The sequence below is a fragment of the Cylas formicarius genome, unplaced genomic scaffold, assembly GCF_029955315.1.
Source record: "Cylas formicarius isolate icCylForm1 unplaced genomic scaffold, icCylForm1.1 PGA_scaffold_2__14_contigs__length_35257938, whole genome shotgun sequence".
Classification (NCBI taxonomy): Eukaryota; Metazoa; Arthropoda; class Insecta; order Coleoptera; family Brentidae; genus Cylas; species Cylas formicarius.
In genome coordinates this window covers 32606498-32620630 of record NW_026844319.1, presented here as the reverse complement: position 1 = coordinate 32620630, position 14133 = coordinate 32606498, and the positions used below count along the sequence as shown (strand labels likewise).

At 37.6% G+C, this 14133-nt stretch overlaps 1 protein-coding gene across 1 annotated transcript; it reads right to left on the bottom strand.

Moving 5' to 3' along the window:
* Positions 1-52: 52 nt before the first annotated feature.
* LOC132697948 (WD repeat-containing protein 3) lies at positions 53-14034 on the bottom strand. The gene is made up of 12 exons (XM_060663738.1): positions 13786-14034; positions 13521-13730; positions 13267-13464; positions 13035-13214; positions 12241-12636; positions 12015-12181; positions 10445-10604; positions 9533-9760; positions 9121-9390; positions 4715-4954; positions 2161-2571; positions 53-254 (listed from the first exon to the last, which is right to left on the bottom strand). Exons 1-12 carry the CDS (start codon positions 13954-13956, stop codon positions 87-89), a joined length of 2799 nt encoding a protein of 932 aa, XP_060519721.1. The 5' UTR covers positions 13957-14034; the 3' UTR covers positions 53-86.
* Positions 14035-14133: the final 99 nt, after the last annotated feature.

The following is a 14133-nucleotide window of genomic DNA, read 5'->3' as shown; positions in this document are numbered from 1 at the left end:
AAGTGAGTCATTTCAATACTCCCCATCCCAAAAAAAAAACAAAAAACGTAATTAAAAATATTTAATTGCTGGAAAAATGAGGTAGCCTACGTGCTGAGCGTCAATATGGACCTCTTCAATTTCTCTCTCTTTTTCCTCTTTCTTTCTCCTTTCCCCTTTTCCAACGTCGCGTCCCTGAAAAGTTGCACACCCTCCGCTGCTTCGATTTGCCCTTGTAGAAATTGGAGCCCGTAATAATTGTAACCCACCAAGTCCTACAATTAAATAACAACTTTGGATTACTTTGTGAAGCATCATCCAATAGCCCCTATTCGGGTTTTGCTTTCGGGATCCTTACATTTTGAAAGATAGGAAAAAAAAGTATAAATACAAAATTTTGGAGATTTCTAATCTATCTATTATCTTATGCAAATGTCAGAAAAAACAAACGACGACCGCAAGCTGTCAAAATGACAGCAACACCATTTTTTTTTAATGGAATGCCCTATATATTAGCAGACTTTTTTTCCTGATCTCAAAAACATATAGTTTATTGACTTTTAGCCAATTTTGAGACGTTTCAGTTTAAAAATATAGGCATATTGTTTAAAAATGGTCAAGTCTGCCTTGATAGCAACCATATTATCTATGTTTGCAATTGTTTTAACAATGTTCTGCTTTTGACAACTAATCAAAACTAAAGACCTGTAGCGTAAGTTAAGATATTTCAAAACCGCCAAGTAATAAAATAATATTCAAACGGACATAATGTTGCGAGAGTTAAAAGAGATTATCGATAAATATATCCGGGTAGAAGAATAAATACAATTAAAAAATTTGAGGACCGAAATAACACGGAAGATCAGGCCAATAGAAAGAGATTTGATGAAAATCTCAATATATTACTTTACTTTCAAGGTAAGTTATTTTTATACTATTACGACACTTGACATAATAACTGAGTTCTACTTTCTTAATCTTTATATTTCACACTTTTGTTTACATTTTTTTTCTAACAAAATTAACCCTGCAGGTGGGTGTCACAATATATTGAATAACCTTGTACATGGAAAATATATTGTTACCCTAAAGCCGTTTTATGCAGAACGTGCCAATGTTCTGTGTGGTTCATGGCTTTTAAAATGTTCCTTTTAGGTTATGTCCAACGTTTGACGTTTCTACATTATTTTTATTTTGACTCGTGATTTTAAGAAAAGTAATGGAAACTTTGTTTGTCCTATTTAAATTTGACGTGGACCAGTAACAAAAAAATAAAAAAAAATAAAATGTCGTTAATTTTGCGATTTTGATGCCTCTAGAATTTCTGTAGTTTGCGAAAAACACAAAGAGCTTTCGAAAATACTTCAAAAATGGTGCAATAAAAGTACCGGACACTGTGAACGACCAAAATGCGAGCTGAGAAGGATGGTCACAACAGGACAATCTTGTCTTCTGTTTGGGATTTTCGGATTTTCTCAAATAAGGACCGCAACATACATTTAAAAAGATTTCTTTATCGCTGAACTGAAATATGCAGAGTTGCCTTTAAGTCTGGTTTGTCACCGACAATATAGGCGGCTTTGACATTTGACAATTTTGAGTTCAGCTTAACCTTAATCAATGTCGTTTGTTTACAATCGCCTGACAAAATTACGAATACGATAATGAATTAAGAAGATGAAGCTGGTCAAACCCAGCCTCCAAACATCAAGTTTACAAATTTAAAGCCAAGGCGTTTTTTTTTGGAAACACTTTTTGCTTTCAAAAATTGAACTGAGGTGGCTTTTACTTGATGAAAATCCATTTATCAAAATAAATAAGAACTAAAAGTTCAGATTTTCACGAAATTATATATTATGACATGACAATTGTTTCGACAACACCGTGTCTTTATCAAATGTGTTTGATAAAGACACGGGGTGTCGTCGAAACAATTGTCATGTAAAAATATATAATTTCGTGAAAATCTGAACTTTTAGTTCTTATTTCTTTTTGCTTTCGCATTTGCACCGTTTATGTAAATAAAAATATGATTGTTTGGGCTTCTAAGACTGCAGGGTGGCCAGATATATATAGGTATATATATATATATATATAGTAAACCGTTATATAGCATCAGAAAAAGAAAAAAAGAAACTAAATCACCTAATAGAAAAGAAGGACGCCTTTGAAATAACTCACCCTCAGTTCAGAGACCCTCTGCGACATGAGCTTCTGCAGCTTCTCCAACGTGGGAAGCAGGAGCTGATTGGCGACGATGGGCGCGTTGTGAAGCTTCAACAGAAAGGTGGCGACCTTGCAAGTCAACTCGATACAATCGCCCCGAGCGATCAACTCCGGCAGCTGTTCCAGCAGGACGCACACCGACCCGAACGGCAGGATCAGCAACGCTTCTTCCAAGTCGCTCGCCCGTATTCTTTTCAACGTTTCCAAAAGGAATTCGCCGGGAGAGGAGACGTTCAAGGCTTGCATGAGCAGCGGCGGCGCGGGGGCCGTTATGGGCTGTGCGGACGCGGCCTGCAGCGCCTGGTGTTCCGCCAACTGTTCCCGATATTTCTCGCTCACCTCCAGACATTCCAGAATGCTTTCGGCCTACAACGCGGCTTCCAGTTAGACTCAAGTGCGCGATTTCTTTTTTAATAGAATTAAAGTCTCCCTCAGAAATATAAGTACCTGGTAACAGTAGGAAAAGACCTAGCCAAAAGTTGTTTTTAGTCTATGATTCTTCTTATCGAAAGGAACTGGAAGGATACCCAGAGTACCATAATACAATACAGGTTGCGGGGGTGCAGCTCGAGAAGGCACCTAATTATAATCTTTTTCTGGTCTAATTGCATACTTGGAAGAATGGCAACAACAAAATCAACAAACAAAATAGTACTCAAAATAAATAAGAACTAAAAGTTCCGATTTTCAAGCAATTTATATATTTTTACATGACAATTGTTTTTTACAAACTACCTGCTACTATATATACCAAAAAATGATGGATAATTTTTGGAATATCTTTTGGTTGGTGTGAATGCCGCCATTTTATTACTAACACAGTGAACTAACTAAACTAACCAAATATACTTTTAAAGGTCCCACCGTAAGTATGTTTTATTAAGCCTACCATTAAAGTGTCATTTATCAGGTACGATGGTAAGGGAACAAAAATAATTTTATAACACAAAGCTACGCCTATGGCCGATACCGAAATTTAGAAGAAGTGGACGAAATTTCGCGTTTTATTGCTCTACACAGTTTCCGAAATACTCCATATATACAGGGTGCGGCAGCATAACTTCCTTTTTTCAAAACTCAATAAAAACTATTGTGTGCATCGGAAAATCTTTATTTATTTTTTATAATGTAGGTACATGTCTAAAGTTTTTATTTACATTGTTTTGAAGATCAAATCTGTTAGGTGACGTCCCTCATTCTCCATACATTGCGTAAACCGATATCTGGCGTTTGTCATGACTCTTGTTAGCATAGCTGGTGTTATGTTGGCAATTTCTTCTTCGATGTTGGTCTTCAAATCTTGTAGGGTTCTTGGACGGTTCACATAAACCAGGGATTTCAAAAAACCCCATAGAAAAAAATCACAAGGGGACAGATCGGGAGAGCGTGCCGGCCATTCCAAATCGCCTCTAATTGAGATAAGGCGCTCTGGAAAGTGTTCCCTCAAAACAGTCATCGATGCTCTTGAAGTGTGTGCTGTTGCACCGTCTTGTTGGAACCAAGTGTCCCCCAAATCCAACTCTTCTAGCCGTGGGAAAAAAAAATTCTGTAGCATGTTTACATACCGGTCCGAATTCACTGTCACTGTAACCTCATTTTACTCAAAAAACCAGGGACCAATAATTCCAGCTGAGGAAATTGCACACCACACTGTGACTTTGGGTGAATGCAAAGGCCTTTGATGCAATTGTCGAGGGTTGGTGTCAGCCCAGTAGCGCATGTTTTGTTTGTTAACCGACCCACATAAATGAAAATGGGCTTCATCGCTAAAAAAAACAATAGCACCCTCGGGAACGACATCAAGAAGAAGCTCACACGCGTTCATCCGAGAATTGAAGTCACGTTCTGTAAGTTCCTGCACTATCGCCATCTTATAGGGATGAAAATGAAGATCATCACGAAGGATGCTTCTCACAGAACGATCGGAAAGTCCAAGGGCAGATGCGCGTTTGCGCGCAGAACGCCGTGGTGATCGCAACATTGAAGCTCTCACTGCTTCAATGTTCTCAGGTGATCTAACGGGCCGAGGGACTCCAGTTCTTCGTTTTGTCGCACTTGCAGTTTGTCTGAATGTAGTGACCCATGTAACAATTGATTTGCGGTCTGGGACGGGAGCCAACGGGGCTAAATTAAAGCGATTCCGAAATGCACGCTGTGTTGCAACAACCGAACAACCGCTTGAAAAGTAGGCCTCAACGGCAAAGGCACGCTCCTCACTATTCCAACGCATGATGGCGACTGAACCGTGTCGGGACAAAACTTTACAGTACCTCCTCTTAAACGAGACCACTAGCGCCCCACTATGACATCAACTAACTGAATGGCGCGCATTTAAAAAAAGGAAGTTATGCTGCCGCACCCTGTACATATTTAATCTTCAACATTTACAGGAGAAGGCACCGTCATGATAATAAAAAACCAAGCGTTTTTAAAAATTATTCAGGAAAAACGATTTTCTTTTAACCTAATCAAATTTTTGTTGAGAAAAAAGATTTTTTCCACCACTTACGGCTTTCTCGCTACCGATCGTTTTCTTGGAAGGCAGACTGAGACCCGGCTGACCGGGGACGACGGTTTGTTCTCCGGTCGCCAAACCCTCCTGCTGTTCCCGTTCCTCCTCTTCTTCGTCCTGCAGTACGACGAGCTGCTGGGATCGTTCGAACAGTCGCAGGACCCGGTCGGAACCGCAAGAGACCAGGTAGCGTCCGTCGAAACTGACGCTGAGCGAATACGCTTCGCCGGCATGGCCCTTGAATGGGAAAACCACAAATGCTATAATGTGCATTTGTCGCAAGAATCGTAAACCTAATATAATTGCCTCCGAAAACTCTCGCTGGCTGTGAAGTAAGTGCTTAGAATTTAATTATTTGGGGTCTCGTTAGGAAGGATACTAAACAATATTTATTTATGTATGGATGTATTTATGTTTAAATCTAAAATAAAATTACAAATTGTATTTATTACCTTTATTTGTTCTACATTTGCAATATGGATATACGATTGTTCTGCTTTTTCTATATGTTTAACAGAATTTGCCCAACTTTGTGGAGGGATGTTAAAAACTTCGGTTTCTGTAAGTTTGAGGAAATTGGAGTTAGCACGGAGAAAAACATTGTTACGGCGAATGGCAGATTTCAGTTGGTGCCAAACATGTTCAATGGGATTAAATATACAGTGGTAAAACTCTATGCCCTAGATTTTTTGCATTATTATCACAGACGGATTCCTTTTGTAGATTCAAGGTTTGTAGAACCTCAATTAATTGCTTTTTGGTATAACCTTCGTGAAAATAAATGTCGTTATTATACATGTATTGGGTTGTTCGGAAAGTCATTTCGTTTTTTTTGGGGAACATGAAAGACAGTTTTCGTATAATGAATAAATATTTTATTAAATTATATATTGGCCATTCTGGTCCAACACCTTTTGCCATCTTTCTGGCAGTAACATAATTCCCCTCTCATAAAAGTTTTGGTCCTTGCTGGCAAAAAACTGGTTCAGGTCGTTTTTGACATCTTCATTTGAGGTAAAGGTTTTGCCATCCAAAAAATTTTGCAGGGACCGGAACAAATAGTAGTCGGAAGGCGCCAGATCTGGAGAATATGGTGGATGTTGCAGTACGTCCCATTCAAGCCGTAAAAGTTTTTGGCGAGTGACCAAACTTGTGTGAGGTCTCGCATTATCCTGGTGGAACACTACACCCTTCCTGTTGATTAATTCGGACCTCTTCTCTTTAAGTGAATCATTCAATTTGTCCAGTTGATGACAATAGACTTCTGAATTAATCGTTGTATTGTCCGGCAAAAGCTCAAAAAAAAAACGATTCCTTCGACATCCCACCAAACGGAGAGCATCACCTTTTTTTGGTGAATGTTGGCTTTTGACACGCTTTGAGCCGGTTCATCTTTTCTGCTCCATGACCTCTTGCGTTTAACAATGTTGTATACAACCCATTTTTCATCCCCAGTAATAATCCGCTTCAAAAATGGATCATTTTCTTGAAGTTTGAGGAGCGAATCCCACACGTCAACGCGACGACACAAATTTCGCTCCGTAAGGACATGGGGCACCCACACATCGAGCTTCGAGGTTAAGCCCATGCCTTTCAAATGGCCATAAACAGTCGAATTCGACAAATTTAATCTCTGACCGATCTCTCGTGTGGTTATTCGCCGATATGCATCAACTAATGCCTTTATCGCATCTTTGTCAGCTTCGACCGGCCTTCCAGACCGTCGTGCATCTTCGACATCAAAATTGCCGGATCGAAATTTTGCAAACCAGTTCTGGCACTGGCGTACTGTTAACACGCCTTCTCCATACACATCCGTCAATTTTTTTCTCGTTTGGACAGCATTTTTACCTTTTCTGAAGTAAAAAATAAAATATGACGAAAATGCTGCTTATTGCTCTCCATATTTAAAAGGGCACCAACCAACAACTACTGCGTAGAATTAATAGAACTTTTTCACACACAAGCCTTGCAATATCAGCTCTCAAGGCATATAATGGTTATGCAGCTTAAGTGTGAAGTTGGTTTCGAAAAAACGTAAGTAAGTCCTCTGACGGGAAAAAACGAAATGACTTTCCGAACAACCTTATAGTTTTGGATTGTTGCTTTTGTGTCACATGAGGAACGGGTTTTAGACAACTGTCTACTGTGATAACTTGCACTGTCCATTACAATGACGCTATTTGGAGGAATGTTTGGAACTAGTTTGATTTTAAACCAACTTTCAATTAAATCGGCGGTGGTGTCTTCATGGTAATCCAGAGAAGAATCTTTAATATTTTTCGCAGACAGAGAAAGTCCATTTGGAATCCAACCATCTTTAGAACCAACATGCGAAATAGTTATTCTTTTACCTCTTTTTGATGGCGCGTTTGTTTCACACGTATCAGTTGAGTCTACCCAACCCTTTTCCGGGGTATCATAAGTGTCGATCCAGGTTTCATCCAAGTAAATATAATTGGCCTTTGTTGTTCTCTGTAAATCCTCATTTTTTTCTAGATATTCCAGTCGCCATTTTCGAATTCTAAAAGATTCCACTAAAACTTGCCTTTTGTCAATTTTTTTCTGCAGGTATCACCTTGGAAAGATTTTCTTTTTAGACTAACGTTATATTTTACTTTTAAATTTCTGAAGTTCATACGACTTATCGTTCTCAGCTTACAAAAATCTCTATCTAAACTAAATAGTAATTATTTTTCTGTTTTAAATTTTTTTTTGCTAAGTTTTTTACCACCCCTTGAAAAAGGTAAAAGAAATGTATTTCTTACCGTTACCTATATTATTATGTGTAATATTATGAGCTCACCTCCTAACTAATAACACCGCTAATAAGCGGCACGAACACAAAACTTTTAAGTCTTTTAAACTATTTATTAAACCTTAAAAACACTGGTTTGTCCAATTTTTTTTACAGAAATATAATTAACACAAACATAAACGCACTACTCACTAGTTCAAATTATTTTAATTGTTCAAAGAACACAAAATACAACGCTTTAATACGCGTTCAAATGCATTGACCGAATAAACGAAAACCGTTAGAGGTCTTCGCTTACGTCACAAGCGATCACGTGCGATCGATAATTCTGCCGAACGTATGTCTTATGAGATTGGGCACCCGAGGCACCGGCGAAGAACACCCGAAAGCGGCCGAAACATTTAACCAAACAGAGAGGTTAAAATACAAGTGAAATCACGGCTCAGATAGCAAATTAATTTATAAAATGCAGTTAAAATATTTCATTTTGGTTAATTATCTATATAGGTGGTTTCCACTATACGTACTTAGAGACAAAATAAAATTAACAGTTTGCAAAATAAAGAATGTCAATTAACCGAACTATTCCGAAAATTGCCGAATATGCAAAACGTCAGGGCCGTTTTATAAATACATTTTTCAATTACTATAATACATAATAAAAGGAAATTAATATATGGACACCTAACACTAATACTTCATAAAAAAAGAACGAACACTTTTTTTGCAAATTTTAAAAGTCCCTATAGAATTTGCGTGAATGGCATAAACGGGTCAATCAACATTAATGAATCCTGAGCACTTTTGGAAGTATGACAACAGCGACATTCTTGTTGCGCTGACATTAGATGCTACACTCACCTATGTCCTAAATGCTGAAAACACAACACAAAAATTCCGAGAAATTTGGGAATTCAGTACATGTTTCACTCTTAAAGACATCAATCTTTAAAATATAGACGTTAATAAAGGATGAAGTCCTAATTCAATATTATATAGTTGTGAGGGGGATGATAAAAAGTCAAAGTTGATAAAGAGAGTAGGATTTTTCTTAACGAACATAACCAAGGCAAGATAATACAGTAAAGGAGCTGTAAACCTAGTGCTAAAATACGTTTTAGAGGACGTCCTCCGTTGGAGGCTGGGAATGCAATCTTCAAGGCACCGATCGGCATTGTTGGAAAAACCCCAAAACAGAATTTTATGGTATTAATTGGTGACTACACACTAGAAAAGTAATAGTTGTAACGATCTCTAGAAAAAGAGACTCCCTAAGACTGAGAATCAGTGCACAAAAAATTTGTAGACAAAAAAGTGTGATCCTTTCATCTAAGGAACCAATATTTTCGATCTCTAGGTTTGTTACTTTAGTTTACATATACAGAATACCCCTTAACAAATGACATTATATGTGTTCAGCTTCCACTGAATTGCAGATAGACCACCCAAGGACAGCTCAACTTTCACACCACTATGGTTGCTAATACAAATACCACCATAGAATTTTGACCAATATACTTTGCATCTAGAAACCTTTTATTCATCCACTTATATTTAATTACTTATAGTTTTGAATTTCTTGTTCTACTTTTCTTTTCATGCAAACGCGTACTACGTCAGGCTTCTCGCCATTTTAAAAACTCACCTGCAAAGTGATAATTTTGTGGTACTTATCGCCGTCCCACTGCTTCACTTTGCCGTCTTTGCCACACGTGAAAAAGTAATGGGTGTTTGGAACGAACCCCAGGCCGGTGACGGTGTCATCATGAGCGAAAATACTTTTGTGACAGTCCCCGAAATCCAATCCCCAGATTTTCACGTTCCGATCGCCCGAGCCGGTCGCTATCAACGACGAGTCGCTCGATATGTCCATGCAGTAAACGGGCAGCTTATGTCCGTACAGCGACAAATAAAACTGCAAGAGTTCCAGTCAAAAATAGAAATTAAAAATATCGGGAAATGAGCCTCAAAAATTTGGCGGAGGTGCCGGGAAACTTCCAATTTCGCCAAAATTTCGAATAAATTTAGCTTAGCTAAATTATATCCCGAATACCCACCTTAAACGTATCGGCAAAAAATATTTTCACGGTAGTATCGAGCAGAGCGGCGGCTACGAATTTGCCGTTGGGCGACATCTTTACGCACAATACTTTGTCGTCGAGGCTAAGTGTTCGCGTGTGCAATAGAGACAACACTTTAACCTTTGACTCGCTTCTCGAGTCGACCACCAGCTCATACTGCCAGAATTTCACGGTCTTATCGTCACCACCGGTCGCGCAGCCGCTCTGAAAACAATCAAAACTCTCAACGCGTCTACCGAACCTTCGAAGGAGGACGATCGCTGGGGCCACCCTCAACTTAAGTACGTCAACTTCCTTAGCAGGCAGCGGAACTTTTTCATGGTTTTTTAAAAACAAAAATGCAAAATTTCATAAGGGGAAATCCCTGTAAGGCCCTTTAAACATGTACCGACAGCATACGCCCAACATTGTTGGTCAAAATCCAGATGCATGACATCATAAGGAATGTTGGGCATATTCATAGACTTAAGGCTCTCTTCCAGACTCTCAATAAATTGATAACAGTCGTTGGAGGACTAGACTTAGGTTAAGTTAGTATTTAATCAATTTAATTAACATAAAATACATGTCATAATGTCAATTCCAATATATGTTCAAACAATGGAAATGGTGTAATAATTTCAAGTTATTGAAAAAAACAAAAAAGAATATGCCGATGACAATATACATATATTGCGTTGAATCATAACTACATTATTGTTTAAAGAAAAATGAATAATAAAAATAAAAACAAATACACTAAATAGTGCGACTTCTTCTTTTTAGTCCTCCAACTGCCAGGTTAACATTCAACTTCTGCAATTCTTCTATAAATCAATTTTCACACAAAAATATTGAATATTGAATATTGAGAGTGACCCTTTTTGCCTTGTTTACGTACAAACTTACACTGTTGGGTAAAAGACAGATTGTGTTCAACGCGCCGTCGTGAGCGGGAATTGCTTCCAGAATATCGGCCACCTCAATGTCGATTATCAACAAACTACCGTCCTTTAATCCTGCTAGAACGTGTCTGTCACTGTGAACGAATGCGACGCACGACACGTTCCTGCAACAACAAAAACCTCACATCAGCCTCCACCCTCGATGTCTCGTCAAATGACGTTATATCCAAAGGCGACCCAAATAGTCATCAATCAAAATTTGACCAGAAACCAACATTCAACACAAATTCACACCCTATTTTGGTTAGTTTGGAATAGATGCATTTGTCAAAGCTGGGTGATGATCTAAACAGCCAAAAACATACTCCAGTGTAACATTTTTATCAGCTAAGATGTTATTATGAGAAACCTGAACTTTTGTAACACTTTTTATAGTTGCATAATAAAAGTAAGACGTTTGCTTCGCTTCATCTAAATAATGTTTGTTGTTGGTAACTCCGGTTTTCCAAAAAACGTTTTATAGCGTCCCATTCTATTTCTCATAGGCGCTGTTTTCGAAGCTTCTTTCATTTGCACAATTTGAAAAGACATATTTGGTTTAATTCCAAACTTTATCTAAATATTTATGACAAACTAAACACAGTTCCTTCAATGAAAAAATAAATAAGCAATTAATAAGAATTGAGGTTAAGTTTGCATAATTCATATTTGACTTTTGCGCGCTAATAGTTTTCAATTGTTTTTTCACTTACTTTTTGATTTTATACCGGTTGCGAATGATTTGATTAATGTTTTTTTCTTTTTAATTTGCATTTTAGAAAAAAAAAAGTGTACACAACACCACACACCTCTCCGGGTTTAATGTGTAATTTTATTGTTACATACCTATTTATATAAAACTACAAAACTAACCAAAAATGCATAATATACCAAAGGAGTATTTGGTTTTCATGTAAGCATTGTATTTCATAAAAAAATTCCTTTTATTCTTATTTAACTGAAATAACATGTATTACTTATTTTTTACATTACACCATCATGTGGCACATGTTTAATGTTATTATTATTATTATTTACGATTCAATAAATACACTGCCCAGTTCTTGGCTTCAAAAATTTTGTTTCTTTGAAGTGTTGTATAGATACCTATTTTCCCCTTGTATGTCCATATATTCATGTCTTGTGCTTGGCATTTTTTATATATATTTCGAATTTTGAACAATAACATTCAAAATATGCTGTAACTGTCACAATTAAACAAAAAACGTGACGCATGATGATGCATGGCCAACTAAGTGAAGATTTTATTTCTATGCAAGAAATAACTACGACATCTCAGACCTTTCTTTTTATAAAATAATATTACTTAAAAAATATACAGCTTCGATATTCTACGCTTTTTTGTCACACCATGTATATAACTCATTCAACCCTACTACTTTTGTAATAAACTTTTTTTTGTTCTAAAATGGAAAGTAAAAAAATTGAAGGTGATGGGTACCATTTATAATGGTTTAGCCTTGGGCATTGGATACAACGTCATTATTAGCACCCAGTGAGATGATATCATTTACCCCGTTTTCACAGTTCGCAAGCAAACTTGAGATGGTCTGTTCCAAATTTTTACCGAGTCCCCGCCCCCGGAGACTATGGCTGAGTTGTCATGGCTGAACGCGACCCTGCGCACCTCCGTATGATGCCCCGGCCTAATAATACCGCGTAGACATTTTGATTCCGCATGCTGAGGATTAAGTAAAGATTAAGTCGAGACCCCCAAAATCGTCAAGTCGCACGACTTGCCTTCAGCGCGGTCTCTATGGTGAACAACCTTACGCAGTTGTCAGCAAAATTCACCGCCACCCTGAGCTCGCCCCCGTTACCCAAAACCAAATCCAACGCTTTCGGTTTACCTTCCGTTTTCACCTGCGATAATCTCCTCACCTCGTCCTTCAAGGTGACTTGCGGGTTTTCACTTTTCTCGTTTTGATCGTCCTCTTTTTTTCTCGACTTCTCCTTCTTTAACCTCTTTTTAAATCGCGTTTGGGTTTCGTCGTCCGAGCAAAAGTAAAACAACTCGACGTGAGAGTCTTTGCCTTGGCACGCCAAGACTTGACCGGTCGGATCCCTCGCGAGGGACACGACTCGGCCCTTGCCGTTCCTTAGCAAAGTGCCGACTTTAAAACATTGAAGGGGATGCTGAAAGAGAGGCACGCATAAATCGAGATGAACAGTCAGTAGAAAAATGAAACTGTTCAACAACGAAATATAAATACTCCATACCCAACTAGTGTTTCTAATTAGTTTAGGGAATTGTTACCTAGTTAATGTTGCTTTTTTTTATATTTTTAGTTTAAATACAGAACAATTTTTAAAAAACATACTTACGACTACAAATATTTTAGGCAGTTTATTTTTAATAAGTATATACAACTTAAAAACAATAATTGATATATCTAAAGCTATATTATAAGTAAAAATGATAGATCCATTTATATGAATGACATTTTTTTGTCGCAATAATTTTATAGATGTGAAAAACAAGAGAAGATTTTTTGGCAAAGTCAAATTAAGATATCACTGTATAATGAACCTACCAAATTATCATCGCCGTCATCTTCTAAACTTGCCAACTCTAACATATTTGCCATGTGTTCAATGGGGTTTTTGTTTTCCACGTCAGCATCGCGTGTCGTTAATTTCCACACCCTGAGCTCAGCATCTTCACATCCTGTTACTAAATATTTATCATTTTTCAAGAGACAAAAGCCCCACACCTATAGATCAAAGATTTCCATCAGTTTAGAAAAAGAAAAATTCAATTCTAACCTCTGTTTGATGCCCTGTTAAAGTTTTGAAACAGTGCTGGGTATCTAGATCCCAAAATTTTACAAATCGATCCCTGGAGCTGGACACTAGCACATTGTGCTCAGAGAGAAAAGCCAATTCAGTGATTGGACCCTTGTGGCCTGAAAAGCGGCACAAACCCGTCTCGGCGACAGTATCCCATAATATTACATCGGTATCCTAACATACAGAAGTATAGGATATATAACAAAAAAAAAAAAAAAAAAAATAACAACCTTAGATCCCGAAACAACTTTATGCCCAAAACTGTCATAAGCTAAAGCTGTAATATCAGAACGATGTCCAGAAAAAATACTAATTACATCTGCAGATTTCAAATCGTAAACTAGTACATTCCCATCAGAATACCCAGCAGCTAAATGCCTGTTATTTGGACTGGCACAAATCCGTGTAACAACCGACTTTTCTCCAGGCAAGGTTTGAGCCTGTGAAACAGAGATAATGTAAGCGACAGTGTTAGTTTTATGAAATAATACCAACCTTCTCACCGAGCCGTAAATCCCATATTACGATATGTTCGCAGGCACCCACCGCGATAAATCTCCCAATTTGACCTTCTAGTGTTACGAAAATTGCATTACAATTTGAGCTAGAGATAATATTAAACGTTCCCGATGGTATATAACGTAGATAATCTTTTGTCAAACCCATATTTTGCGAATACTTTTATTCGCTTGTTTACAATGTTTGTTTAAATAGAAATAGAAACATAACCAAAAACAAGGCCAACTTTGAACATAACCACAAAATTGCCAAACCAAAACTTACAAATTTTCTGACGGCAGTTTGATTCTGTGGTGGAGAATCTCTCGAGACGGTTTAACCTCC

Coding starts and splice junctions, on each gene's coding strand:
- LOC132697948 (XM_060663738.1), bottom strand. CDS start 13,956: ATGGGTTTGACAAAAGATTATCTACGTTATATACCATCGGGAACGTTT. Junction 13,731..13,785: donor ATTTACGGCTCGGTGAGAAG/GTTGGTATTATT, acceptor TCTGTTTCACAG/GCTCAAACCTTGCCTGGAGA. Junction 9,761..10,444: donor TCTGTCTTTTACCCAACAGT/GTAAGTTTGTAC, acceptor GATTGTTTTCAG/AGCGGCTGCGCGACCGGTGG.